Below are 25,748 nucleotides of genomic sequence, written 5' to 3'. Positions count from 1 at the left end.
AGCAGTCTGGGTGTCCCACAGAGCAACAGATGTTTAACCACTCTGTGCAGCCTCCCTGTCACAGCCCCTGTCTTTGTGTGTTAACCAGCTCTACGTGTGTCTGTCTCCTCCTCTCACTCACACACCTCAGTTTAGGACTAATTAGCTATTTGTCTCCCCTTCCACTTCTGCCCAAAGCCTCATCTCATTGTTCTGTCAGCTCACTGTTTACTGTGCTAACTTATAATCATCCAATCTCTCTCCGCCCCCCATTCGTCCCCTCCTCATCTCCTCCTCCGCTCCTCCCTCTTGTCCTCCTTATTATGGCTCAGTCTCAGTTGTGACGGCCATCATTAATCAACCTATTTTGAACTGAGTTGAACCTTGCAACCCTGAACACCCACCCTGGCTCAACCAGGAAGTGTTCTATTCCCTTGCGGTCCATAAGGCCAATCAGGACAAAACTAGGGCATGACAATGGATTCAACAACAGAAACCAAAAGCAGAGATTAGACTACAAACCACAATGGAACACAGACAGCAGAGGAACAACAGGCTCTTTTATAGCCTATCTTTTGGGGATTTCAAGAGAAGTTTTTAGCACAAATGACTCATGGGATACAGAGCCAAACTCTGTGTCATCTATGTGCCTTTTTCCACAGAATTCAACTTCAAACATTGCAACATGTAGAGAACATGTAAATTATTATCATGGATGAATCTTGCAGTTATCAGATGTCACAACATATGGCAATTTAAAGTCAACACAAGTGTGTTAAGCAAGTTTGTGCATTCATACTTACCCTATGAGATACGTTTGCTTAGAATTAACATACTGTCTTATATCAGTTTTTACTGGGGGTTGTGTTGTTGTTGACCTTACTCTATTAATTAACCAATGAAAAAAAACACAAAACAATTCTGACCAGTAAAAGCTACCAGATATCTATTTAGTTTTTTCCATATTAATAACTAAGTCAAAAGGTTGTAACCTTTTTTTGCTTCTTTCATGCAGAGGTCTGACAGAATCGCCCACTGAGTTAACCTCTCTTACATTTGTGTATGAATAGAGATAACATGAATGGTTCTTTTACAGCTAACGGCAGAATGGGCTGTGTGTGCCACACTTGCTCTGTCTACTCTGCCTCTGTGGTGTCTGTGTGTAAGAGTGCATGTGTGTCATGCATGCACAGATGTGTTTCTGCTTCCCTTTCTGTGTGGTGACTGTGACCCCAGAGTGGCAGTCAGAGAAAACTATTGTAATCTGCAACGCATCTGCTCTCAAGACAAGCAAAAATGTTCATGACATTCAAGAGTCTGCCCCTCAAGAGTAAATCTTCATAAAAGAGATGATTTAAAGGAAAAAGTCAGAAGTAGCCCAGTGTAACTTTACATGATCAAATATTCAAAACTCACCGCTCTCACCCTAGTTCCTGATCTCTCCACTTTACTTACCTCTCTAAATAGAGGAGTAATAGCCTGAGAAAAAAAAGCTTTAAGAAGCTGTGATCATTTCAATGGGTGTTTATTACCTTGTTAAAGGTCAAGGTCTCCAGCCCCATTGCTTTCAAAGTCTGTTCACATTTTTACTTTCTTGATCCATTTCTTCAGCTCTGCCAAAGCCCATGCTGTTATAAACCCATCTCACTGTTTTCACACTTTTTAACGGTCCTTTTTCTTATTAACTCCACTGGTGACAGAGCAGCCATCAAGCACAACTCAAAGTTTTACACCCCATGAATAGAATAGAATAGAATAGAATAGAATAGAATAGAATAGAATAGAATAGAATAGAATAGAATAAAATAGAATAGAACTCTACTGTCATTGTAACAAGTACAACGAAATTGAAGTCACAGCAGCAATCAAGAAAACGAAAGTGAGAAAGTGTATAGAAAGTGCAAAAAGGTCCATAAGAAAATAGATGATGACAGCTTGTCCATCATTCTCCAGTTCAGCCAGCCTCCACCTCCACAGGGTCCAGGACTGAGCTTTTTCAGCAGTCTGTTCAGTCTCTGTCTCCTGTATCCTGTCTGCTCACAGCAGGTGAAGCTCTTCCAATGTGCAGTTGGTGTCTGATGTTAGCTCTGTTAGCCATGTCTGTGAATAGCATGATGCTACTCTGCCTTCTGGTATTCCCTCTGTTGCTGGGTTAGCATGGCTAGCTTGTCCATCTTACTGGAGATAGATCTTACGTTCCCAATAATGATGGATGGACGGACAGGTCCTTGTCGTCACTTCTTAGCTCACACCTGAGAACCGGCACATCATCCTCACCTCCTTCTCTTCACCTTGTGGGAAGACATCAGGCCCTACACCAGTTAGCATTGACATGCTACAGGCTGCAAACAGCTGATTTCACATGAAAACAATGCAGCCATGGTTATATGTAGGATCTCCAGACAAACACAGGAGCAAAAGTAGTAAAAATATCACTGAAGCTACTAAAAGTTTGGTGTCCATGACCAACAAATGAGCCAAAAAAGTAATGATCCACTCCAAATACAAAGATTAAGAAAAAGAGATGAAAACGTTACAAGAAACGGACAAAGAAGAGAGAGCTGCTGCAAAAAGCAGCCATAGCCAACAGGGCGGCGCCTAGCAACCTCAAAGATATATATGATGAGCAACCTCATCATATATGTCAAAATCATCCAAGACATGAGTCAGTGAATCCAAATTAAGTCAAATCAAAACAATGTGTCAAATCAAATTAGTTGCAAAATTGTCTTTTTTCTTTTTTTTTTGGATATGTCTCAGCTGTCTTTGTGCTAAGAGCCCTAAAGACATCAAGACAAGGCAAATAAACAGAGAGATATAAGGTGACCAATAGTGTTGATTTATTACATTTTACAACATTTGGTTGAAAAAAAAATTAGAAGCCTGTTATTCTTATAAATATAGCCACTCTGATGCATTTCCCTGATCTTGTGTTTTGCCTCTCATATACAAGGAAGTCAACTCAAACACTGTAGGTGTTCCCTTCGCCTTTGAATGACTTCTGAAATTCCACCTTAACCTGAGGTCTAGTCAGAGTGGAAATATTTAGATAATACTTCAATGATAGTTTAAGACTGAAGTCAAACAGACTTGCCTTACACCTGACCTTTGGTAAAATAAAATAAAATACGACCCCAGATAAACAGTACTGTTAAGTTCCCATTTCAATAAGTCAAATCCTCAGATGAGGGCATTTTACTGTAAAGAGTGTATGCTTTCTTAGCATCTGCCCATAAATGGATCAAAGCTCATGTGAACACAAAGACTCTCTTGTTTGGATTTACTTACATGACCATAAATCCCTTTCTATCACATCACCAAACATAATATCTCTCACTGGTGTGAATTTTCAAAGGCGGCATCCTGTAAGTCCACCTTATCTCAAATGATGTGTTATTTGTGGCAGGATATCATCGTCAAGATAAGTTGTCAGCCTTCATTAAATGATGAAATACACCCTTTAGGTTTCTGTTTGTGATGTATAACAGATCACAGAGTATTAATTACTTAACAGCTGGCTTTTATGTTGGTGCTTCACACATTATGTTACCTGGCCGACTATGAAGAGCTGTGGAAAAAAGAGCTTATCACAAACGAGCTCATGCAACACAGAATTTTATAACCTTTAATTTGCAGTTATTGTAAAGAGATAAGACATCAAAGAGAGGAATACAATTTATCAGTAAAGGGAATAGACATCAAACAATCCCAACCTGTGAGGAAACAATGTACTTTCTCTTCATGAACTTATTTTGCTGACAAGAAGTGAGATTTCATTTATTTGCTTTTATTTCTCTGAGAAGCATGAATAAAGTTCTATTCCATCCCAGCACTGCAACCATGTCTTGACCCCACAGAGGTCCACTGCTGTCTGCTCTTTCCAACCACACCAAGAATAGGAGTTTTATTAATAGGATAATGGGACTTGTAAATTAGTAACCTGTCTTTATTGATGTCTCTAAAAATACATTATCAAAGCCTCTTTGTTCATATGTCAATGAGGAAGTTTTCTACATCTGTTAATGTGACAGATATGCTATATAAGTGAGTACTTAGAAAATGTTTTGTTCTTCATATCTCAAAGCAATCATATAATCACACTTGATGATTTTTCTGGTGGTCACATTCTGGCACACACACCGACCCATCCAAAGGCTGTTAAATGTGTGTGTTGGGTCATTCAGCAGGTGTTGGTGTTTGTCTTTATAGTAAGATAAGTTTGTTTTCCCAGGCATCAGGACATTTCTTATCAGTCCTGTATAAACTGGGTGCAGGAAGTAACTTACTCTGGAAGAAATGTGCTTTGAACTTTATAGGAACACCTGATACTTTTGGTTTCCAGCACAGGCATGAATCAGCTTGCCTTGGAAGGAAACTTTCCTCTTTAAAGCTCAGATTATATTCACCCTGTTGAAAGAAAGATATGGAAAGATTACATAAAGTTATAAGCAACTGGGTTTTAAGTGGCTTAGTACTTACTGTAAGTAATAAAGACTAATCAATCAACCAAGCAGGATTTGGTGTCACCTGTCCATATTTATATGTTTGCTTCTCTGGTCTGCAGGGAGAGAAAATGAGTTTGCTTTCCGTTAGTTTACTGCCCCTTAAACAGCTCCATTGTGTGCTGATGGATGATGATCATAGCAGCCGCAGCTGATAAGAACAGTTGGGTTTCTGTCAACCTTAGCAGGTTATAAAATTTAATGAAGAGTTGGTTGTAAAATGATGAATTTCGCCTCTCCAAGGTGAGATAACTGCAATTAAGGCAATATAGTTCGAGTGAGTGTCTGATGTGCTTGTGAATACACAAGACCGTCTGTGAGAAAATTACACCTTAATCACACCTGAGACACAGATTACATATGAGGTCAAACAGACAGACAGTTTTAAGATAACACATGAGATGAAGAAGAAAAGAACAAAGACATGACTCCCTTTGAAAAAGAAAGAAAGAAAGAAAGAAAGAAAGAAAGAGAGATCTAGGAATTCTTGTTTTTCAATTAATAAAACAATAATACAAAAAAATTGTTTGCAATAACATTTTGAACCCTTTTCAAAGTTATTGAGTTATTTGTGGCTTAAAAATCGCTGGTGTTAGCTGTTAAAAGAGTAAACGTAGATAATCTTGAAGAATACACAGAGTAACCCTGCCCCTGTCCAGAAGGCTCTGGCCAATCACAAGGGAGCAAAGTTTATGGAGCTGTTGGGTACGAGGATTTTTTTCAGTGCAGTTTCAGTGTGTGCGAAGTGGGTTTTACGCACGGTGCTTGAGTGGAGTGGACATGAAGAAGACATCCACAGAAGTGGTAAAATATCAGTACAACAGTTTCTCCTCAGGCTATTACGTCAGTCAATGGTGTGCTTTTTTTTTAGTTTAAAGTAGTGAGAACTTGGTTAACCAAAGAAAAAGTTGCGTTTTTAAAATTCAAAATCAGCTTACGATAGTCGACATCGTGGGACATAATGACGACCACCATGGACAGAGCTCACAACTTTCGCATTGACGCGCTCCTGGCGCATGGCACAGAACAGAGGTCGGACAGTGACGGTGCGTCCCCGGTGCTGCACCACAGCAGGAGCCCCAGCGGCAGCCCGGTGTCATCCCACGGCTCAGGGACGCCTTCTCCTCATCCAAATCCAACAAACTCTACACCAGCTCATCCTGGAGTTCTAGCCAAATCTCAGCTTTTCAACTTATCCCAGTCAGGATTCGCTGCTCTGCAACAAGGAGGTCTCTTCGGGGTTCACCCGGGCTCCATGTACCCTCTGGCGGCCCTTGGAGGCCAGCACCACGCATTCCTGTACCCCGGCTTCTCACAGATGGTTCATTCATATCCACAGCAGCTCAAGGCGGCCTCTATGGTCGCGGGGCACCCGCTCGAACCCTGGATCAGGGCCGGGATGATGATACCAAGAGAGGGCGAATATGGTGGTGAGTGTGTCCCTGTTACCGGAAAAACCGTTCTTAACTGTATCACTTCATGTTAAGTTGTATAGGATGCTTAAAAACATGACATTGTCGAGCAGATGGGCACTGATGATGCAAGTAGGAACACACATGGGCTCTAAAATATATTTTTAAATCTACACTTTTTGAGGGTTATTTTTAAATAAATGTCTACAAGTATCTACAAAGGGTTGTAGAATGACATCTGATTTTTATTTTCCACATGGTGTTGGCTATTTATTAACCTGTAGCTAATGTAATTCTAAAATAAATAAGATCGCATACACCTGCTTTTACTAGTCACTTTACCCACACACATATGCACGGATCTTGCTCTGACAAAAACGAAAGTACAGTACAAAAGATAGTACTTAGCTATCAAAATTACTTTAAAGACCCAAATTTCCAACTCCAGACCACTTTTCTCTTACAAAGATCGAGGCCACAGGGTTTTACTTTAAGTGTTGGAGTACCTTCCCTGTGTGTTATTTGCTTTGATGGGCCCATAACACAGTGATGCTCTGTGTCACTTGTGGACACTTTAGGTCATAAATAATATGCGCAACGTTGCAGTAAAGGTAACACCAGGAACAGACCTACTTAATCAAATGATAACATTTACAGTCTTTTCATTAAGATAATGGTCCTTCTGTGGTGGTTTATTACCCCTACAGGGTAATATTTTTTCACCACGACCTCAGCTTGAAGCTATAAATTTCAAGGGACAGTGAGGACTTTTAACACTTACATCTGTGGAATCCAAACCCAACAGGAGAATTTTGTGATGGTTTATTCTTATATTCTAACGACAAAAAGTAATATAACTTCTTTCTTTGCCTCTCTCTGTCTCCTGCCTCTCTTCTCTTGTCGACTTTCAGGTCAGGTCCAGGCTGGTTTATTGGGGAAGTGTCGGAGGCCCAGGACAGCTTTCACCAGCCAACAGCTGCTAGAATTAGAAAACCAGTTCAAACTCAACAAGTATCTGTCAAGGCCGAAGCGCTTTGAGGTAGCTACTTCCCTCATGCTGACTGAGACACAGGTAATAGACTGTAGATTAAACTTTTACCCACTATATTCTAAGATCAAACCTAGAGTGTTTAGGTGCCCTATGTCTGCCCAATGTCATTTTCTCCCCCACAATGTCTGACAATGTATCTGCAGCGCAGATAAGACATTATTCTCCTCAGTCTAAGAACCTCCAAGACAATGTGCATGTGTGACACATTTGCATGCACCCCAAGAAACTTGTTCCAACATGTCAATTTCTACTGTTTTAAAACAGGTCAAGATCTGGTTCCAGAACAGACGAATGAAGTGGAAGAGAAGTCGAAAAGCCAAGGAGCAGGCCTTGACCTCCTCTCTAACTGACACAGAAAAAGGAAGAACGGGTGCACACAAGCCTCAGAGTGATTCACAGAGCTCAGACCTGGAAGATGAAGAGGCGATAGATGGGGATGATGTGGATGAGAAAGAAGAGATAGAAGTAATGGGAGGGGATTCTTTAAGCCCAGCAGTCTTCAGGAGGCATGCAGGAAGAGGAGCAGTAAACTACAGTTCTTACTCAGAGGAGGAACTGGAGGAGGGTGGCTCAGGAACAGGAAGTTCTGGTTTCCAATAGTTATAATGTCCAGTATGCTTGTATTTCATGTATTAAGATGTTAAATATGTTTGTGAAGAGTATACAGAACACAAAGAGGTGCACAGATATCATGACATAAAGAGCTCTTTTGAGTTTTTACAGCCCAACCTTCAGTGCCATATTTGTTTCTGAAACTGCCCTATTAGCACAAAATCCAAACAACATTATTTACATGACAACATCAAGCTACAATGTCTGTGTTGAGTGTTGACTTCAAGATGAACAAATGACTATAACTAAGTGCATGATCTGCTGATAAACCAGCACAAAGGATGAAAGCTAGTGTTCTTATCCTGAAACTATAACAAGCATTGGAGCTTACAGCACTTCCATAAACAGTTGGGATGAAGAACAGTGGGCAAGTATAAAAAAAAAAGAAAAAGAAAAAAAAGAAACACAGCTCTCAGACATTAATGAAATTAGGATTTTCATGTTGCAGTGTTATTAGCCTGCTGCATTACCGTCTGTTACAGCTGCTCACTGGATGTTCTGCCACCTTTACATATGGCATTAAACTCTTGTTTTTTATTTTTTATTTTATTTTATTTTATTTTAAGTTTATTTTTTGAGTAATTTATTTTTCAAACCAGTATGTTTTCAAAAGCTATGGCTTTTGCCAAACTAAATGGACAAAATGGCTATGATTCGTTTTTGTTCATCGTATTCAACTCTTCTCTTTTCTATTTACTTAAGAATTTATGTTTTTTCCACTTTTTTGCCCCAATGATTCAAAGCAACACACACAAAGAAATTAATTGCTGCATGTACTTAACTGTTTTTATATGTACTGTTAATATGACATTTTCTCTGTATTTGTGACTTGTCACCTTGTCAATATAATTTAATATTATAGAATTTAATATATTGTATTTTGAATGAAGTGTTCTTTGTTGGTAGAAAAGTTAAAAATTAAAGATGATTCATTTGTATTGGTTCAATTTATTCAAAAGGAGAATGAATGATGACAGAATTAAAGTGATGAATACAACTTTAACAGGGTTTATGGACTATTTTTTAAACGTAAATGGATCCTTCCATTTGTATTATGTGACTTCAGTCACCTTCCTCCAAAGCAAGGTTTCTGCATTCACTGTTTTTGATTTGGCTTTTAAAAGCAGATACAGTGGGGTTTTATGTTAAGTTGTCCTAGTTTACTTGAGGCCATCCTGCAACAGTTTACTTGATAGGTTTGTCCCACGTCGGCTACCGTAATTACAATGCGGAAGCAAGACAAACGAGTGTTTGTTGCCATGGCAGCGTCGTGCCAACACTTTTCTCTGGCCTACCTTCTGACTGTAGTCAGCGATTTTTCACAACGGTAAATGCCATGAGTTACAGCTGTTAACAAGCTCGTTGCGGGAACATTTCGAAAAAGGTAAGGAGTCGTTCTGGCCTCAACAAACGTGTCTGGCCATCACATTTTCGTCGCCTCTTGTTAACTAGTGTACGACTAAATCAATATTCAGTTTATCAGTGTGGTCTTGACTGTGTAGACACAGTTTCAGTATTGAAAATACGTCAATTTATCACACCGCAAACCATAGAAAATAGCAGCCGGCTGCCCAACTGCTCTCCCCTATCTTAAAATTTCTAAATGTTTGAAAAGAAAAAAAAGAAAAATAATATTTTTTTTCCCCACCAGCCATGTTAGCTGAGGCTCGAGGTCCAGAAACTTTGGGTTCAGCAGCACCATGGGAGCCCTCCAACGCTGGGGAAGATATTATGGTAACATCTACATTTGACTGGAACTGTTGGGAATTATTTAGCACCTTATGCTACATTATAACATCATAAAAAGTCACACATGAGACTTTTGCATTAGATTAACAAATAGAAGTCTGTATGTGTTACAGTTGCACACAAAGTGACCATAATGTTTGTGCAAAGCACATCACTCTGTAGTTAATACAGTAAAGTTACACTGCATTAAGCAAAACTGTATGTCTGTATAACTTATCTCTTTTCATACACTAAAGGCGTGTTTGTGTCCTCTGTCATGCGGTCAAAAAAAACAACAAACTTGAATCCACTTGACACCGTTTCCATCTCTGAAAAATGATACAGTTTACAACTACCTAATAAAGTGTACCATAAAACACTCAAGTTTTTCAGTGCTCCATACTAATTGCACATTTTATGACAATGAAAATTTCTAATACTATATGGGGCTACACAATGGTGCGTTGTGATACATTTGCTAACACCTGTCCAGGGTGTACCTTGTCTTGCCCTCAAAGACAGCTGGAACAGTCTCCACACCCCCATGCCCCTAAAGAAGAAAAGTGATTAAGATGATTGATTGATGGATGTACTGTATCTTGTATTGTCATTAATCTGTCTTTCCTCAAAACTCATCATCTGCTTGCCCTAACCAGGACCAAAGGATGCGCCATAATCAGTGGAGTGAAAATAACCAGCGAAAGCCTTCCAGCCACAAAAGCTGCTTTTTAGGTCTTGAAACAAAGCCAGAGCTGATCTGGGAGGACTGGGATTTGCAAAGCGAGCTCACAAAAACATTGGTGTTGAAGAATAAACACAGCAAGCTGCAAAAGCTACATGTCAGGTCTCATTAACACACTTAGATACACATATGTATGCTATGTGAGCATGATAGGCACTCAGTTTTCTCACTTTTACTTCCTCACAGGCCTCCTATGTCCAAGTTCTTTACCACCTCGATATCTCAGATCATTTTTATCAGCCCAGGAACTTCTGTTTCAGTGCCAATCACTTTCACACCACTGCAGAGGGTAAAATTTTGCAAACCTCAGTTGATCTGTATCTGTTATACCCAAATGTGTCAGCAGTCAACTTTCAAATATATGTCTATTCCTTTCCTGGTCTGTCATTTTGACTGTTTGGGACAGTGTGAGTATGAGGACAGCATTGAATTTCAGGGTAAAGAGGGAAGCTTCCAAGTCTGTCTCCGTGCTACCCTTCCATGTCCTGCATTGGAGGTTCCAGACTCTGTGCTGCTGCCACTATGTGCCGTCCAGCACTCCTCACATACTACTTTCCTGCTCAGAAATGTGAGGTACATGAGCCTATAAAACAGTAACACAGAAATACAAGAGTGATTGAAGAAATTAGTCAGCTTAAATTGTAGGATATAACTTTCATTTTGTGTTCATATTGTAATGTGGAAAGATTTTATCCCTGTCGTTAATCAGATGTACTTCTCACCGCCTCCTTTTTCTCTCTGCAGTAAACTACAGACATGCTTCCAGTGGGAGTGCTCTTCACCGTTTCACCTAAGCCCTGAGCGAGGATCTTTGGAGCCAGGCCAGGAATGTCAAATCACTGTGGCCTTCCAACCACAAGAGGCACTGGTGCACCAGCAACATGTCTACTGCAGATTTGGAGAGGAGGAGAACCAAGCAGACAGCTTTTGCATTGTGCTTCTGCAGGGGCTAGGTACTGTAACAACTAGCTGATACAGTATATCCTGTCTTTATGATAAGGGGCTTCAAAGGTTAAGTATCATCTTACTCTGTACGAACATTTCTTTACAAGTCATGTCATTCAGTTGATCATAACTGCATTGATAAAATGTTGTCTGTATTACGAATGCAAACATGTGCCAATAAGGAATTCTGTGACATGTGATGAGCGATGAACATGATATTGTATTAATTCTTCTTGTGCCATCTTGTGTCAGCCAAATACCCGTGTCTACAGTTGAGAGCTCCTGGGGGCAAAGATAAGAAACAACTTCTCAATACAGAGCTACAGTTTGGCTCTGTAGCAGTTGGCCACAGTCTGCAGAAACGCTTTGACATTTTCAACCCCTCTCCTGTAAGTATAGAGATATATAAAACGACATGTACACATGTGCATTCTTAATGTCTGTCCCTTACATTTCTTTTTCACCCCTCTCTGCAGGTACATTCCTCTTTCTTAATTTCCCTGATGTCTGATGATGTGCCTTTGTTGGGGTCAGAATTCAGCTGTGATAAGAGCAGGGGGGAGGTAGCACCCGGTGGATCCCTTCAGGTCACAGTTACCTACACCCCTGCTGTGGTGGACACAAGCTCTGTTGAATACTTATCCATAAAATGTAAAGGTGCGCTTAAAGAAACTCTGCTCAAACTCACTGGAAACTGCATAGGTAGGGGGCTACACATCAAACATTCTAATCTTAGGACAAAATGTTTTTAGACCCTTTTCTACTGAAAAAGAAGAGGGTCTTTGTATCAAAATCTAAGATCTTGAATTTCCTTGTGAAAAATGTTTTTTCATTACTGTGAACAGGTCCCAATGTTTCCTTGTCTTCCTCTGTGGTGGACTTTGGCTGCATTGAGGAAGGAGGCTCAGTGGTACAGATAGTGGAGCTTTTTAATTCTTCCTCAGTTGAAGCGATCTACCAATGGGACCTTGACTGTAACGGGCATAGTGTGTTCAACATCCAGCCAGCAAGTGGCACTATACACCCACTTAGCATCATCACACTGAAAGCAGTTTACAGGCCCACTCTCCCTATTGCACATCACAGGAAAGTGGCTTGTCTCATACTGCACAGGGTGGGTACCAACATGCGAATGCATACAAAAAGCAGAAACATCATCAAGACTCTTCATTCCATCTTCTTTCTTAATTTTCCCATCAGGAACCCTTATTTCTTGACCTTATTGGGACTTGTCACTCAGAGCTCCAGAAACCAGTTGTACTGAAACCTGAACACTTGATTCTTTACAAACTCCATTGGTCTCGCAAACAGACCCCACCAGACCCCCATGATACCAAGCAGCACGTCCAAAGCATACACCCAGACCAACAAGAAGTGTTCAGCCCTCTGCAGGAGGTAAAGTGCATATTCAGACAGGTTGTGATAGGATTTCAACCACTTACAAACTGTAAGCAGCACAGTATAGGTGAAGAATTGCTTCCCTGACCTTCTTCTTTTCATACTCCAGCAGATTCACCAGGGAAGAAACAATGATGGTGATGTGTCGAAGATGGAGGAATATTTCCAGTCCAGCTTGGGATATGTGGATCGACCATCTTTTGGTTCATCCTCATTTTCTCCACATATATCTGTGAAGCCTAGCGAGCTTTTGTTTAACCATAAAACATCCTCGTCTCTGACAAGTTCATGCGCCTCTTCTCAGTCTGTGTCCATCACCAACCACACAAGAGGGAAACTCAGGTACCTCTACATAGATTCTTACTGTGTCACCAAAAAGAAGTCCATTGCATATATTTAAGTTTCTATTTTAGTATTGTGTGATCCTTATATACAAAGTGTATTTTCTTAATGCAGAGGATGGAAATTAAAGCAACATAACCACAGTAAGCAAGTCTAAACACATCAAACTTAAACAACCATCCAGGTTTTTGGTTATTAGGCCACCACTTGTTGAAAGAGATTTGGCAAGTGATTTAGAAAAAAACAGAACTCTCAGTTAATGATAGTTTTACACAGGGCATAAGGAAAACAGACGCATTTTTCTGAAGGAAATAACCTTTTTTTTAATCTCAATTTGGCTTCTGCTGTATGGGATTCTGATCCAGCCTGACATGGACTGAGGCCCAAGACTCTCCATTCTCAGTCTCACCCTTATCATGTGACCTGGCTCCACTAAAATCCACCTCATTCAGGGTGAACTATGACCCAAAACAGCTCAACACTCTTCATGAAGCACAGCTTGAGTGTTTTGCATACTTTAAGGTAAAAAAAAATGTATTAAATCAAGCAGTCAAAATGATAGATAACCACTTTATAAGCAGAAGTCTATTTTCTATTAATTTTGAACAATAAAATGTGCTCATATAAACTGTAAGGGACTATTTTTGTTGAAAAACAAAACAATGCGCAATGTGTTTTTGATGCTATCCCATCCTCTTGCTTTCTCTGATGCGACAGGAAAATCATCACTTAGATGGGCAGCTGCTTTGTCCACCCTGGTCAGTGGTTGTCAGAGTCATAGGCCACTCCTTTCAGCCAGGCAAAGAGCATTTTGTGCCGAGCTGCTCCCTGAGGCCCCCTCGAGTGGTGAGGTTTAAGCATGAAAATTAGCAACAGTGTTACAGTTTATCTTTTCTCTTATCTTAGTCCTCTATGCTAAATTTCACCATGCTCTCAAAATTTAAACATATAATTTACCCTTACAAGATTGAAGAAAAAACATGTCACTACTTTATGGGAAGAGAGGTTACTCTGTTAACTTAAATATTTTTGTCTTTTCAGGTGTTCCCAGCCCTCAGTGTTCTCTCCTATCGCACAGTGCTTCTCCACAATACTGGAGAGCTGCCCCTCACTTTTTGTCTGAACCATCCCTCAAACTCTACTCTGGAAGATTCTGTGTCTGTGGTGCCCAAGTGTGGATTGATCCAGCCATGGAATCACCAAATCCTCACCCTCAGAGCAACTTCTGCAGAAGACAGTCCCAGACAGGGGTTCAGTTTACACCTACAGCTCAATGCATCAAAACACTCTAAGGTGATCACACATAATGCAATAATTCAAGTAGTAAAAGCAGTGGGGATTACTTCACTGTTCAGAATGTTTTTTTTATCAATCTTTACATCTTTGTGTCCTCTTAGGAGCTGGTTGTAGTCTGTGTAGCAGAAAAGCTGCGTGTATTTCTGGAAGGAGACGGCAGTTTACATTTTAAGGCGACACCTGTGGGCTCACTGACTTTGCGCTCTCATCACATCAGGAACCTCAGCCGCCTGCCTCTATGGTGGGTTTACAGAATGTTTATGACTGTCACACACAGTTTCTGGACTTATTCAAGGTTTAAAAATCTAATCTGCTACTGTCTTCCTTTACTTGTATTTTATCGTAGTTTCAAATGGACCATACCAGAGCCAGACCAGCAGCTTATCTGTGTTGAACCAGATGCTGGTGAATTGCAGCCAAATGAGAGCTCAGTAAGATCCTGAATTCAGTCATGCATAAATGTACACTGTATGTCTGACTGATGGAGTGACTTGTTGATGTTACAGATTCAGGCCTGGTCCTTCAACCCTCTGGAGGAAAAAGCATACACATTTAAACCAACTCTCACCTTCTGGCCAATCCAAACACCTGGATCAAATGTTTCTCACCTTACCCTTACGGTGATGGGAACGGGCTCTAAAGGCTTCCTAAAAGTAGGACTACATTTCAGACATTGTCTCATTGGACGCAACATGATCCACATTCACTTGACTTGTTCAGTAAAATGTCTTATTTTGAGATAGTAAAGGTTTAATAAGTCCTAAATTGCTTGTAAAGAGTAAAGAAATCTGCCTGTGAGGTAATAAAAAGTTGCTCGTCAAGTTTCTCGAATAAGAAGAATGTCTCAAAATTACCCATGGGAAAATTTCTCACTTTTGTCTTTTTTTGTTGAACTAAGACATTTTCTGCACTCCTTAGATTGTGGCCTGTTTCGTCTAATAGTTTGTTTCCTCCCTTCCCCAGACAAAGACGGAAGTTCTGGATGTAGGAGAGATACTGGTTGGGAGCTATCGCTCAATAGAGGTTCCTCTGGTAAACAGTAGCCCCTGTACTGTCTCGTTTATTCTCTCTGTACAACAGACTCTTCTGGATGAGGAAGCCATTCATGACCTTCAGACTGTGCCAAAAGGTTTTCTCATTAATGGTCCTTTCTGTGGTTGTTTGATGTTGGGTATGGAGAGACTTGGCAATACAGAAACCTGGGGCCTGTGTTACAGACTTGATATGTCCTTTTTTGCCGTTTTAGACGTGAAGCTAGACCATGAGAGGGGAACAGTTTCCTCACAGTCCACATTGAATCTCCAGCTCACTGTTAGACCACACAAACAAACCCAGTACCAGTGGATCATCAGCTACCAGACACTAAGTGCCAGTGGTAGATAAAAATTACGCTCACATTTTATAGTTCTATCACTTGACTTTCACCTGCTCCCTCACTTTTTATGTCTTTCCTGCTTCTGCTCTCAGGAACTGTGTTATCCCCTCCCCAAGCAGTGTGTCGAGTGCTTGCTAAGGGTGTATTTCCCACCCTAAAGGTTATTGATGTGTGCAGTGGTGGCCGTGCTGAGAGACTCAGCAAGGTGCATCTGTGGAAACTATTCTCCCTGGACAGCTTCAATGAGCACCTCCTCTCTGACCCCTCCCCACTAGAGCTCACTTACAAGACCTCAACCAGGCACAGGTCAGTGTGAGCTGTGCTGAAATGTTGAACTCAGAGTTATGTGCTGTAAAAGAAATATTTAATGTATGAAACAGAATATTTTAAGGATTTTGGCATAAGACAATTGACTTATATTTCTATGAGGGTTTGGTGCATGTTTACAGTCTCAACCTTTTTTCCTGTTTCTAGCACGCGCTCCTCCCCTTCCGTCTTCACTCAAACATTTTTGGATTTCGACTTCAGTGCTGCTCCCTTGCATTCAGACCCCTCAACTTTTATGTTGATGTTCCATAACCCTGGCTCCCTCCCTGTGGATTGGTGAGTAACAAGTCAACAAAGGCTGTCATTAGTATTTATTCTGTTTTAAGTCAGAAATAGCTTAATGTATGTATGCAGTTCTCAAGATTTTACATTTACCTTTTTTGACGTCTTTCAAGGTGAAGTGGATCTGTTTGGAAAACATGTCAAACCGCTGATTTTTCACAGCTTTGATTTTCTGACTCTTTTTTAAAAAAAAAAAAAAAGGGTGTTCCTGTTTCCTGAGGACCAACAGATAGAGCTGGAATACTGGGCTGAAACGGGAGAGTTTAGCAGTACTGAGCTGTACCAGATGAAGGTCAGGCATATGTTTTTAATTTTCCTTTTAATCTGAACATATAAATAGATTTAATACAAACTCTTCCGTGTTTGAAGTGCAAATTATCTTTATATCATTGACAGGTTCAGGAAAATCGTTTGTTCAGCATTTCTCCTTGCTCTGGGACTTTGCTCCCTGGCCAGCAGAGGGCAGTAAGCTTCAGCTACAGGTCAGAGAGTACAGCATGTTACAGCACACAGTGATAAACAAAAGTAGCTGCACACAAAAGGATGCAATTCATGTAATCAGAAGCAATTAATTGTTGAAAGTATCTGTTTTTTGGATCAGTTTAAAACATGATCATGACATAATCATATCTGTATCCCTCATATTTACAGCCATGACTTCACTGGAACTGATCGATTTCCTGTTGTGTTCAAAATTTCTCATGGGAGAGAGATCCTGGTGAGGCACAGCTCCATATCAGTCTACACAGAATCTAAATTTAACAAAAAATATATTCACAAAAAGTGTTCTTTTAATGTATTCATTTTATTTCCTCCTGAAGTTGCCTTTTAAGTCTTATATTTTGTTAATATTTTATTTTGGGCTAACGTTGTACATTCATAAACCCCTGACCATAGTTTATGATCTCTTATTGGTGGTCTTTTTTGGGTGTCATGTGTCTGTTTTTCTGTGTGCAGCTGAACTTTCAGGGGGTGACAACAAAGGTAGACAGACCATGTCTCTACTTTGCCTCCAAGCGACATGTCTTCACTTCTGTGTCTATCGGGGACACTCATCCACCAAAACAGGCCAGTGAGGACTACTTCCTCTGTTATTTAATTTGCAACACCCATTTGAAACTGTGAAACTGACCCATAAATTCATGAACCATTACTTTGTCGTTGTTTTCAGTGATTACTGCCACACAACTTACACCAGAAGCAAATACAGCTGTGATGTTGTGGAAAACATCTTATTTCCATATCTGGACTGAGTGTGATAATCTCATTATTTTTGGTACTGCAGGTGTATGAACTTCACAATGGTGGTGCAGTCCCAGTACATTATGAGGTGGACAGAACAATGCTCCTGCAGCTTCAGGTTGAAAACTTCAACCACCCTTTACTGGACTGCCTCAGACCAGAGGGAATAGTCCTACCAGGAGAGACAGCCATGCTTGAGTGGATTTTCTCTCCTTTAGAGGCCAAGGTGTACTATGTGAGTACTGAGTTTTAGCAGCTTGTACACAGTAGCTGAAACTTTGTTTCTCCCATTGTGCATACTCTCTCTGTTTTACAGTGATAGTTTATTAAAATAAGCTTAAGTGGAAATTGCCTTACCAAACCATTACAGAAAAGTGTATGAAATTTTATAAACTGATAAAATGCATGTTTGATAAATTTTACACTGTAAAAACTGAAATCTACTACCTACTACTTACTCCAGCTACCTCCATCAAAATCTATCAATGCAATCCCTGTGTCTACTGTTCTGAGCGTTGTTCGTTATTCTCATTTTAACAGATGGATATTTTAATCCATGTTCAAGATGGAGACTCCACACTGGTGAGGTTTGAAGGATGTGGGTTAATTACTCCAACCCTTCGTTCCACAAACCAATTTAAGTCCACTGACTGGAGAAACTCTGAGCTCTGTGTCCAGAGACAGCCCTTCCCCAATCAGGTATGAGAGTTCCTGCCTCCTATTTTTTTTAAATCATGTTTCAAGTGTTTTCATTTTTGTGTATACATCAATGTGTGTGTTTTTTGTGTGGGTGAAGGCTGTATTCCTGTCTGAGGACAGTATATCTCTGGGCAACATACTTGTTGGCTCACTATCTTCAAGAATCCTCTACCTGACCAATGTGACCCACACAGACACTGTCCGCTACACATGGGACCAGCAGAGCATTCAGTTGGTAAGGGGACCTCAGAATGTCCTTTATACTCAAGTAAAGCAGTTCCAAAAGATCTGATGAATCAGGCTCTAACCTAGCATGAAGCATTACTTTGAATTTTTTGTATAGTTTTGGGGTATTTTTCTTCTGTTAGGTGGAAAACTCTTTATGTGTCATCTGACATAAACTGAATAAACTATAACTGCTGACCGGGTGTCTCTATGCCTGTGTATTCTGTGTTGTGTCAGGAGGTGAAGATTAATCCTCAGCAAGGTGTTTTGCATCCAGGAGACACTGCTGTTTGTTTTCTTACCTTCACTGCTACTGACTACCCCACTGACTATCAGCTGGATGTCATCTGTCAGGTAACATGACATTAGATATATCTCAAGTTGTCTTTCTACAGCCTGAAAACATCATAGCATGTTTTGAATGAAAGTAAGAGTCTTTTTCCTGTTCCTTCTAGATAATCCAGGAAACTGCACTGACTCAGTATCAAGATGCTTTGCAGCGATGGGAGGAAGAGAAAGAGAGACAGCAAGTTGAATTTACAATCACGGACAAAAATGTTCTGGAGAATCAGATAGTGCTAATAGATAAGGTGTTTTATCCTCCTTTTCAAATTCATCAACATATTTCCTTCTTTGGTAAGCACTTTCCTCCTCACCTTCTCTCTTTGTGAAGTTACAGGAACCTGTGGGAGCTTCAGCGAGAAAAGGACCAGCACTAAGGACATACAAGGTGGTCTTTATGAGCTACTGTATATGATTTGTCTTATCAAATTATAGACCCCTACCTTTAATTGTACTTTCTGTCATCTCAAAGACTCTGCCAGCCATCTGTGCAAGAGCCAGGAGTAAAACAGAGGCCATTGTTTGTACCAAGCTAACAAGAGCTGAGCGAAGGGCACAGCGAGAAGCAGCAAAAGTATGGCGTCGCCCAGAAACCCCCAAACCTTCTCTGCTGCATCTGGGTATTACAGCACACTCCCATGTGCCTCTGGACTACGTTACACACTTCCCTGATCAGTTCAACAGGCAGAATAGGTATAGTTTTATCTTTTTTTTAAGTCTAAAAAGAGAATGATTTGAAAATTAAAACTGTCCTCTGTGTTTCTCAGATATCGTCAGATGATGTTGCCCCACACACTTAAACCAACTACTATAAGCACACACTCCCTTTCTGGCCTGCCTTCAGTGACTTGTGGCCCTGATGGAGACATCACTATGGAGGTACTCACCTCTGTGCTCAGGTATGACCACCCTGACCTGCATGAGCATAAACATGTTTGCTTCATGGCTTTATAAGAATGCAGCTGGGAGGTTATTCACAGTGACAGTTTGTGTTCATGCAAGTCTCTTCATTTTCAGGGACATACTTGAAGACTCAGCCTTCACAGAGTCTCTGAGTGCCTTGGCATCCAATCCCCAAACATACCAGATTTCTGAAACAACTCCCACACAAAGCCCTGTATTACCATCCTCTCTCCCTCCACGGCCCTTTCCTACAGCCTTATCACAGGCAGCATCTCAGCCTCCAGTTCTGTTTAGTGGAATAATTAATGCAGAGACAAAACAGCACAACCGAGTGGAGAGTCAGGACACTACAGGAAGTCCCATAAAAGGGCCCCAAAGAGAAAACACACAGCACACAAGACATGTTCCTGCTGACATCAGTGAAGATGTGTTGCTGAACACCATCCAGAACCTGATGATAGAAGCTGTCAGAGGAGAGCTTGTACTTACAGCACACCCTCGCTCTGTTAATCTGCCACCTGTTTCAAACAGGTGAAGACAGACACACATCCTGAAGCTCTGCCAGTGACCGTGTTAAATAAAATATGAATCCTAATAAACTGGGTGTTGTATTAAAACCAGAAAAGTACCTTCAAAGTACATGTTCATTTTATTTTAATTTTGGCAATTGTCAAGTTAATAAAGTTAGTTTAAAAAAACAACCAAAAAAGAAAAAAGTAAGGCAAAAAAAAGCACAACAGTTCAAAGGTTGAAGCCACAATTGTTGACACATCCAATATTTACATACTGTACCTTCTTCATAAATAAATCACATAAATTACTCTTCATTGATTATATCCATTTAGAAATTTGCATTTTAAAACACACCTTGCTTAAATCAGACTTGAGCACTTACACCTTCTGAATGTTTTATTCTGTTTTGCTGTTGTACTGTCATTCAGTATACTTTCTTTAGAGATGTTGGAGTCAGTTCAGGCTTATCAGAGAACATTTTCTTTTTTGCCTTGCAGCTTTTTAAAATTTAGCATAGTAAATATGTATCACATAACCACATTTACATACATTTCATTGGAAGTTTGTTGTAGTAGCATGGCTTCGTAAGTGTCAAGCAATTCAAGTATGGTAACTGAGGTTGAACACTTCTAGATCTTGAAAGGCCAGAAAGATCAGTGACTGAACTTGAAGATGGTGGGAAAGATCTTGTTGTGAAGATATTTGATCTTCTGCTCATTTGTTTCCATCCTTTCAAACTCAAAGTAAGGGATCTGTGAGAGACAGAGTTCTTGTTCAGCATTTCATCGGTGACTTCTGTTTTAACATCTTTTGAGGGGTTACTTAAACTTAAACCCACCTGCACCACTTCAAAGCCCATGCAGCGGAGATGCCTCCTTTTGGTAGCTTCCTTTCCCAGCAGGTGTTGTGTGCCACTGCAGAAACGACTCTGACCGTCCAAACACAGCGCTATCCTGAGCATGAACAAGACATGCAGGTTTTAAATAGGTGCAAATATCACTGCTTATTTACAACTCCCAACAATCATTTGTTCAAATGGAAAATCACTGGAAACTTGTCGTGTAGACATGGTATACTAAATAAGTTTATGCAGTCCTTTCATGCACAATTCATGCACATGTTGAGTAAAATCTTACCTTCTTGTGGTATGATCCCACTGGGTTGGCGGCAGAACATATCCATTTTCATCAAGACAAATTTCCACATCTTGACATAAAAATGAAGCAAAACAGTAGCGGTAAGTACAGCATGAGACTTTTTTTTTATATTTCAAAGATACACTGATGAAATATTTTTATACAAATGTATTAATATTTATCCAAGCCAACTGGACATGTAGTCTTCTCAGAGAAATAAAGCTCATATTTATGTGATGTATTTCAATGACTTCAGCTAACTAAGCTAACTTCAGCTTTACATCTCAATTTTGTCTTTAAAGTTGTGCATTACTGTATTTATTAATGGTTATTGCTTACCTACAGTGTATCCACTGTTAACAAAGACCTTGATAGTGAAAAGCTTCCCTCCCAGCAACTCCGTGAGTGGCCTTTTGACCTGTTTGTAGAACAAACCCTCCATAGGCGTCTCAAAGGCCTGGTCCACAGAGGAAAACTTCCTCATATGGAAGGAGTTAGGCAATTTGGCACCCTGATCAAGACAAAACAATAAGAAACTACCTCAAGTATTGTCACAGGAAAGCATATTCTATGGTCAGATTCAAAAAGTGGTGTTTTTTTCCTCACCCGGTAGTGTGTGCACTCTAATGAGGTTGAAAGATGGAGCTGTGTCAGTTGACCCAGTGTATTCTTATCCAGTGGCTCATTCTGTGCTGTAGGGCAGGCAAGGATAGCTTTCATTACCAAATTATAAAAAAATTAACAACCACAACACTATTTGAGATATTAATACACATAATGTGGTCAGATAAAGAGTAACAATGGAAACTTGATGCTGCTGTATACATACCGTTCAGTTTCTGCAGGAAGAATGGATTGAAGACTTTGAACATATAGTTCAATGGGAAGCGCTCCAGGTGAATGCAAGCGTGCAGCACCTCTATCAAGGAGCGAGGCTGGAACTGGTAGAATCTTGTCGATAAAATGCTCTCCAACTTCTTAAACATTTCACTGGAGCACTGAGAAAAGCGAAAGCATAACAAAATGTATTTAGCACCTGGTTGCAGATGCTTCTAGTATTCTGTTGAGTAAATACAAGGACATCAACATTAAAATGAACACTCACCTGTGGTAGATAGTTAAGCCTCCCCATGGCAACAATCTGTTTGGCTATCTGTGGGGTGCTGTGCTTCTCTGCATGACAAACAAAATTCTCAGCCACAGCCTCAAAGATTGGCTCGGAGCGGCACCTCATCTGCAGGCAGTACTCCATGACAGTGCTGGCCAGCTCAGGGTCACAGTTTCCCATCCTTCCTGAAACAAAGAGCACAGAACATCAGGATTACTCTAAAATATTCATACCCTGACAGTACAACATAGATTTAAATGACAGTCTTGTTTGACAAAGTTTGTTTGTGCACCTACCTGGTAAGTGTTTCTCCATGGCGTCAAGCAAATTTGCATCACGCTGTCCCAGGATCATCAAGGCGGAAAGCACCTTTATAACTTCATTGTCACTAAAAGATTTAAAGACCCGAGAAGCTCTCTGACTTAGGCTCAGCACCAGAGAAACAGCCTGTGAACAAACATCAGTGTTAGATGATAATATTAAATATGGAAGAGCAGATACATATCATTGCAGAGACTGACATGTCAGTGGAAAGAGAAATTGAAAATACTCAACTTTTATATTCTATTTCAAGAGAAAGCAGACAAGCAGACAAGCAGACAAAGAGCATCTGCTGTACCTACCCGTGTGTGCCGTAACTTCAGCAGGGACTGCAGTATCTCACTGACTTGTCTTGCTTTAAGTCGGTGAACCATCCTCTGTGTGTGTCTGTGCAAAGTGGCCAGCACTGACATATGCTGCTGGCTGGCAGGATCGTAACAAAGAGCAAGTAGGGAGTAGACCCTGTCAACCTCACTGGGAGCAACAGCATCCTCTTCTACAGCAATATCCAGAGAGTCCAGGACCTCTGACAGCATGGCTGACTTGAGACCTTCCAGGGCATATGACACCTCACCCAGGTGGCAGAGTTGAGTCACTCCGAGGTCCCTGTGTGAGAGGAGCTCCAGACACTCATTTATCAGTCTCTGGACGAGAGCGCTTTGGGCCTCTAAACCATATTCAGCACATGCACCAAGCAGGGTAGCCAGTCCATCTGCCCTGTCATTGCTGTGTAGGTCTGCCAGCCTGGAGCACAGCTCAGGGATCACTTCTCCTTCAAACAGAGACTGGATACTAACACGTGCACCTGCACTGCTCTGTGGTTTGGTGTATGGGCTGTAAGGAGAGAGATCTGTGGAGGCTCTTACTGTTGGTTTAGGTTGAATAAGTTTACTAAGCTGTTCACCCTCACCTTCCCTCAGTGTAGGTACAAGCAAGAGGGGAGGGGCTGAACTGATCTGCTGCACTACTGCTGTGTTTACGTGCGAGCTGTGTAAAGTTCTGGTTAAATCCACACCACGAGAGCATCTGTCCAAGGTATTGTTCGAAAACAGTCCACGATTAAGAGGAAAACACGAAGAGGTGTGCTGACACGCTGCTCTGACAGACGAGGTGATACTTGCAATAGACTTCATTGTTTCCTCAATGATGTAACTGCAGCTGTCACATGAAAAAAAGTATGAGAAGGTACCGTCAGGGTATGTAGTTACAAACTTTCATCGCCATAAAACTATTTGATGAGAAAGATAAAGCTGTTAATGCTGTCTATTGTATAATGTAACCGTAGACTGTATAAAACAATTGCAACACAGGGTAAACCAAGAAGACTATAAACTTAAAAAGCAACGTGTTTCGTTTTGACGTAGTTTCAAAGCAAGAAAAATAAACATTACACGAAAACCTTGTACTTAACACTGCCATTATAATCGTACACGTCTTACCTCTACTGCTGCAGAAGTTTCATGAAGAGGCGTAGCGACATGTTACAGAAATGTCCTTTGACGTTTGGTAACATATTGTGTAAGGTTACATGTGCTTGCATGTGCTGCCGCATAGTGGCGAAACTGTGAAGTGTAGGCCGCCTGCATATTATATACTCAGGTGCTGTGTGATTGGCCGAAGCAGCCTGCTGTCACTGATGACGGAGAGCAGGAAGGAGGTAGCACGGAAACTGTACTGCAAATGTGGAATACAGTCGAGAGGGACAGCGACTACTTCCTCTGAAATTAACTTAATCGTTTGAATTATAATTTAGTTCCTGAGTTATATCCACGTCCAAAAGAATAAAGACAATTAATCCGTCCACATTGAAAATTATTATTTTTACTGTACAAAGTTAAACATTTAATTTCAGGAATATGCGAGTTAATGGAAGTTTATGAAAAACGCGTCCTTATTAGCTTAATTTTATAACAAACTTTTAATGTGTACAGTTTCACGGGTCTTTTTTTAAGTTTAAGTTTCTTGTGAATAATTCATGTTAGCAGACGAATTCCGAGTGTAGTTGAAAAAGTGCACTTCTATCCAACAACATCTGATAGACACATTTTAGTTTGTATTGCAACCTCACAGTTAACACTAATTATAGGACACTTAAAGATTACACAATTTCAAAGAAACAAACACGCATGTTATTTTCCAATAGTACTCTTTCATACTTTGGACTTGCAAATCCTGTCTGTGTTTGTAAATCATTACTCACTATGCTTTTCCTTCTGATCTTAAATATGAGGCTGTCTGTCATTAATTTCCCACAAGATGGTGCTACATACAAACAAACTGCTTAACCACATATTTCCCAATGCTTCCCAACACAGCTGAGGTTAATTTTATTCCCATTTAAAGAGGAAGAGAGCTTAAATTGGGTATGTACAATGGCTGCCAAGAGTACAGAAAAAAATGTTCCCTTCATTCATCCTATATGAAACAAAAATAGTTTTAAAAAATGCTATATTCCACCTTAAATCCATTATAATTGATAGATGGTGATGCGAACATGTGTTTCTTAATTTTATGATTGAGTTTATTTTGTATTATGAATAACCACAGCCAAAAGTAACATTGGCTTAACAGGTGTTCATTGACTTGAGCACCTTCCTGGAATTCAAAAATATTTTTTCTTACTTTATTTTATGAATAGCAAACATTCTGATTTTGGGATCTAAGGTCAAAGCTGGAACATCCCTCTGCCTGAAGACATCCTGTGAGACTGGGTGGGCATGCGTGTGGCTAAAGAGACACAGAGGAGCATATGAAAGCTGATCCACAAGTCATCTGCACCCAATATCTCAAAGACAATCTCTCTCTCTCTCTCTCTCTCTCTCTTTCTCTCTGTGTGTGTGTGTGTGTGTGTGTGTGTGTGTGTGTGTGTGTGTGTGTGTGTGTGTGTGTGTGTGTGTGTGTGTGTGTGTGTGTAATACTCATCTGGCTTGTTACTTGTCTATCGCTCTGCAGCAGCAAAAGCCCCCTGGATCCCAGCTGGAGAAAGAAGAAAGAGTCAAAGACCCAGAGATTTACAGTGGTGAGCAGGGCAGACTCGATAAGATCTGTTATAATAAAGTTACTGCTCTACCGGTAATGCTGATGAATCACACTGAACAGTCACTCATGCTGTTTGTCCCCCTGAGAGTGTCGTGAGAACAAAATGAAAGAATGAGTCAAAATGAGTCAGATTCAAACTTGGGATAGTTAATTTAATGCTTTGCATCTTTAGATAAGTAGCAAAGTTTCTTCAACCAAAAACACGTGTTTGTGATCAGTTCAAGCATTA

General features: G+C 40.4%; 3 protein-coding genes across 7 annotated transcripts; 2 read left to right on the top strand and 1 right to left on the bottom strand.

Annotated features, from left to right (window-relative positions):
• The first annotated feature begins 5,442 nt into the window (after nucleotides 1–5,442).
• Nucleotides 5,443–7,705, top strand: LOC141808792 (homeobox protein Hox-A1-like). Its single transcript, XM_074695504.1, has 3 exons — nucleotides 5,443–5,911; nucleotides 6,805–6,965; nucleotides 7,209–7,705. Exons 1-3 carry the CDS (start codon nucleotides 5,443–5,445, stop codon nucleotides 7,542–7,544), a joined length of 966 nt encoding a protein of 321 aa, XP_074551605.1. The 3' UTR covers nucleotides 7,545–7,705.
• Nucleotides 7,706–8,809: 1,104 nt separating this feature from the next.
• On the top strand, nucleotides 8,810–19,994 carry cfap65 (cilia and flagella associated protein 65). 5 transcript variants are annotated; one of them, XM_074694159.1, is made up of 34 exons: nucleotides 8,810–8,940; nucleotides 9,208–9,290; nucleotides 9,941–10,128; nucleotides 10,213–10,315; nucleotides 10,433–10,599; nucleotides 10,771–10,979; nucleotides 11,224–11,360; nucleotides 11,448–11,673; nucleotides 11,817–12,085; nucleotides 12,172–12,366; nucleotides 12,482–12,711; nucleotides 13,077–13,233; nucleotides 13,429–13,557; nucleotides 13,753–14,004; nucleotides 14,109–14,248; nucleotides 14,354–14,438; nucleotides 14,514–14,660; nucleotides 14,971–15,136; nucleotides 15,254–15,382; nucleotides 15,475–15,688; nucleotides 15,857–15,985; nucleotides 16,193–16,283; nucleotides 16,388–16,473; nucleotides 16,643–16,709; nucleotides 16,949–17,059; nucleotides 17,277–17,468; nucleotides 17,774–17,932; nucleotides 18,030–18,167; nucleotides 18,395–18,511; nucleotides 18,613–18,747; nucleotides 18,837–18,887; nucleotides 18,972–19,192; nucleotides 19,267–19,398; nucleotides 19,517–19,994. In XM_074694159.1, exons 2-34 carry the CDS (start codon nucleotides 9,210–9,212, stop codon nucleotides 19,935–19,937), a joined length of 5,274 nt encoding a protein of 1,757 aa, XP_074550260.1. In that variant the 5' UTR covers nucleotides 8,810–8,940; nucleotides 9,208–9,209; the 3' UTR covers nucleotides 19,938–19,994. The 5 variants fall into 5 exon arrangements, with proteins under 5 accessions (XP_074550260.1, XP_074550258.1, XP_074550257.1 ...); XM_074694157.1 differs by having other exon boundaries at nucleotides 18,831–18,887; XM_074694156.1 differs by having other exon boundaries at nucleotides 12,479–12,711; nucleotides 18,030–18,164; nucleotides 18,392–18,511; nucleotides 18,831–18,887.
• Nucleotides 19,995–20,069: 75 nt separating this feature from the next.
• LOC141808405 (FAST kinase domain-containing protein 3, mitochondrial-like) lies at nucleotides 20,070–24,057 on the bottom strand. The gene is made up of 10 exons (XM_074694978.1): nucleotides 23,920–24,057; nucleotides 22,783–23,638; nucleotides 22,456–22,606; nucleotides 22,157–22,344; nucleotides 21,881–22,049; nucleotides 21,658–21,743; nucleotides 21,391–21,562; nucleotides 21,052–21,121; nucleotides 20,754–20,868; nucleotides 20,070–20,667 (listed from the first exon to the last, which is right to left on the bottom strand). The coding sequence occupies exons 2-10, from the start codon at nucleotides 23,611–23,613 to the stop codon at nucleotides 20,569–20,571; spliced, it is 1,881 nt and encodes a 626-aa protein (XP_074551079.1). The 5' UTR covers nucleotides 23,614–23,638; nucleotides 23,920–24,057; the 3' UTR covers nucleotides 20,070–20,568.
• Between the last annotated feature and the right edge of the window lie 1,691 nt (nucleotides 24,058–25,748).

This window comes from Halichoeres trimaculatus, unplaced genomic scaffold (genome assembly GCF_033239565.1).
Source record: "Halichoeres trimaculatus isolate MK-OKI-2021-1 unplaced genomic scaffold, fHalTri1.1 fHalTri1_scaffold_19, whole genome shotgun sequence".
Lineage (NCBI taxonomy): Eukaryota > Metazoa > Chordata > Actinopteri > Labriformes > Labridae > Halichoeres > Halichoeres trimaculatus.
Note: the sequence above shows the minus strand (reverse complement) of the source record. Positions and strands in the feature narration are given on the sequence as shown.

Excerpts from the sequence above, each read along its gene's own strand:
- LOC141808792 (XM_074695504.1), top strand. The coding sequence starts at position 5,443 with ATGACGACCACCATGGACAGAGCTCACAACTTTCGCATTGACGCGCTC. Across the intron at positions 5,912-6,804 it reads AAGAGAGGGCGAATATGGTG|GTCAGGTCCAGGCTGGTTTA; the intron begins GTGAGTGTGTCC and ends GTCGACTTTCAG. Across the intron at positions 6,966-7,208 it reads TCATGCTGACTGAGACACAG|GTCAAGATCTGGTTCCAGAA; the intron begins GTAATAGACTGT and ends GTTTTAAAACAG.
- cfap65 (XM_074694156.1), top strand. The coding sequence starts at position 9,210 with ATGTTAGCTGAGGCTCGAGGTCCAGAAACTTTGGGTTCAGCAGCACCA. Across the intron at positions 11,674-11,816 it reads ACTCACTGGAAACTGCATAG|GTCCCAATGTTTCCTTGTCT; the intron begins GTAGGGGGCTAC and ends TACTGTGAACAG. Across the intron at positions 18,888-18,971 it reads CAGCACTAAGGACATACAAG|ACTCTGCCAGCCATCTGTGC; the intron begins GTGGTCTTTATG and ends GTCATCTCAAAG.
- LOC141808405 (XM_074694978.1), bottom strand. The coding sequence starts at position 23,613 with ATGAAGTCTATTGCAAGTATCACCTCGTCTGTCAGAGCAGCGTGTCAG. Across the intron at positions 20,869-21,051 it reads TGGGATCATACCACAAGAAG|GATAGCGCTGTGTTTGGACG; the intron begins GTAAGATTTTAC and ends GTTCATGCTCAG. Across the intron at positions 20,668-20,753 it reads TGGGCTTTGAAGTGGTGCAG|ATCCCTTACTTTGAGTTTGA; the intron begins GTGGGTTTAAGT and ends TGTCTCTCACAG.